Source organism: Montipora foliosa, chromosome 9 (genome assembly GCF_036669935.1).
Source record: "Montipora foliosa isolate CH-2021 chromosome 9, ASM3666993v2, whole genome shotgun sequence".
NCBI lineage: Eukaryota > Metazoa > Cnidaria > Anthozoa > Scleractinia > Acroporidae > Montipora > Montipora foliosa.
This window is the reverse complement of record NC_090877.1, coordinates 46,473,576-46,476,075: the sequence shown is the minus strand read 5'-3', so window position 1 is coordinate 46,476,075 and position 2,500 is coordinate 46,473,576. Positions and strand designations below refer to the sequence as shown.

Below are 2,500 nucleotides of genomic sequence, written 5' to 3'. Positions count from 1 at the left end.
ACGAAAGAGTGCAAACACACACACATTTATCCACAAAAATACAAAAGCGTACATACCTGATGCTATTAACGACAAAGAAGCTTGTAGCTCAGTCGGTAGAGCGGCGGAGATCTAACCCGAAGGTCGTGGGTTCAATTCCCACCCTGGTCAGAGTTTTTCTCTGTCCTTGTGTGGGCCCAGTTCCATCAGTAGGGCTAAAGTTCACATGGTTCATATGGGATAGAAATCTAGCACTTCTCGTTACACCACACTCACTTCAATATTTTTCTGGAATCAAGCTTATAAAATCGCTGGCCTCTGCACAATAATTGGATTGAAGTGTTGCCTTTTTAACCAGTGCTTTATCTTTTCTTTCAATGATTCGCAGTGCCAGGGACATTTCTGTTGTTTTCCAGGAAAGAAAACATTAGTAAAATCTCCTTGGATACCAACAACGGAGCAGTGATTCCTTTGGTGAGTGTGAAAAATGCGCGTGCATTGGACTTCAGCGTTCAGGACATGCAAGTTTACTGGACGGATGGGGGCCAAAAGACGATAAGCAGAGCCTTCCTTAATGGCAGCCACATAGAACACATAATTAAAGAAGACTTGTCATTTCCGGATGATCTGGCTGTGGACTGGATCGCTAAGAACCTGTATTGGACGGACGCAACCAATCACCGAATAGAAGTGTCCCGGTTGGATGGGCAACACAGAAAGATGTTGATTTGGAAGGATGTATGGCAACCACATGAATTGGTGCTTGATCCGGTCCCAGGGTAAAATTATGCTTTTCCAATTAAACCGATAGAAACAAGGAACGATTGGTAGCCGACGTTCTGGTGAAGGAACCTTTTTCCACTCCAATGCATGCTTTTTTCCACATTAGTATATCTATAAACGTATAATTTGTACGTTAACTTGCCAGGGGAAGGTGTCTGTTTGCAGCCCGCATGGCACTTCTGTGTCATGTAACAGAGACCCTTGCGGTTCCATGCTGGAAATTAAGGACGGCGAGGGAGCGATCGGGCAAGGTGAAACTGTAAAATTCCGCGCGATCGAAACCAGTACCAGTACGGAAAAATTGCTTGTTTTGGTTTTGACGTGTTATGGTTGCCCTGTTGGTATTCAAATTATAAGGCAAGCACGATTACCTCACTGTTATTTAAGATGGCGTGTCCTGGGAAATTTGGAGATGGAAATTTTTTTTTGTAATACGAATACTTTTTTAGAAAAAATTTCAAACCATTTTGTTTACGGTTTCAATTTCTTCTTGCGCAAGAGTGGAGATTTAAAAATGGTCAATTGCACATGACTGTCTTCACGGGATTCGATTTTTCTCACACTTGGACTGAAATATAAAACGCTTTTGATGGTTAACGTACATTTTTTGTAGACATATGTACTGGGTGAACGATGGAAGAAATCCAACCATAGAAATAGCTGACTTAGACGGATCAAACAGACGCACTTTATTCACCAACCCAAGTCCTCCTGCTGGCTTAACGATCGACTCTTCAACCGGATTAATCTTCTGGGCCGATCAAGAAAGGAGGTTGATTGAGTGTGCAAACTTAAATGGGGCAAATCGGCGAACAGTCGTGTCAGGGCTGCCAAAGACATTTGCATTGACACAGTTCAAGGATTATATCTACTACGCTGACTTGTCAACAATTTACCGAGCACATAAAACGAATGGATTGGGTCAGACGCTAATTGAGAGCAATGTTGACAATATTACGGACATCCTTGTATTTCACAGCAGCAGACAAGAAGGTATGTAAAGAATTTTGTACATAAATATTTTGTCCATCCGCAGTATCCCTTATGGCTAGTTTTCACTGAATACCAGTTATCCAACGTGCGCACTCATGAAATAATTGTTACGTATTTGTAAAGCATGCCAATTATCAAGAGCTCAGAGTTTGAAGCAGATTTGGTACTAGAATTGTGTGAGATGGTCAAAAACCGCTGGTTTTCCATAAGATTCAATACAATACTTTTTGTTGTGGCACTGGGTGTTTTGGATTTAGCGAAAATATTTACATGGTAGCACTGTTGGCGCAGTAGTGAGAGTACTCGCCTCCCACCTATGTGGCACAGGTTCGATTCTCGGACCTGACGCCATAAGACTGAGTGGGTTGAATTTGTGTTGGCTCTCTAGTCTACTTCGAGGGTTTTTCTCCGGGTTCTCTGGTCTTGCTCCTTGAGGAAAAAACCAGCATACACCAGGTGATTCCAGCTGGCTGTAAACTGTGCTTCAAGGTCATAAACCACTTTCATAAATGGCGACCACTTTTACATTCTTTTATCTTTAACCTTAGGCCTAATTATTCATGTAACAGTCACGGTAAATTTCAACCTACAACCTGCAACCTGCAAAATATACCTGCCGCCTCAAGTTACTTCACAGCCTGCGAAGATCTGATCGTAAGGGTGGCGGTACAGCCCTTTTGTTTAGAGATAATATTTCTGTTCACAAAGTTAACTGTGCAACATTTGAATCCTTCGAACTGTCTGA

The 2,500-nt window shown here is 42.2% G+C and overlaps 1 protein-coding gene across 1 annotated transcript in view; it reads left to right on the top strand.

The window, feature by feature from the left end:
* The window catches only part of LOC137969355 (low-density lipoprotein receptor-related protein 6-like), a 49,964-nt gene that overhangs the window by 35,429 nt on the left and 12,035 nt on the right, over positions 1–2,500 (top strand). The window contains exons 9-10 of the mRNA XM_068815562.1: positions 368–758; positions 1,376–1,755. Coding sequence (XP_068671663.1) covers positions 368–758; positions 1,376–1,755 — 771 coding nt within the window. The remainder of the gene's footprint in view (positions 1–367; positions 759–1,375; positions 1,756–2,500) is intronic.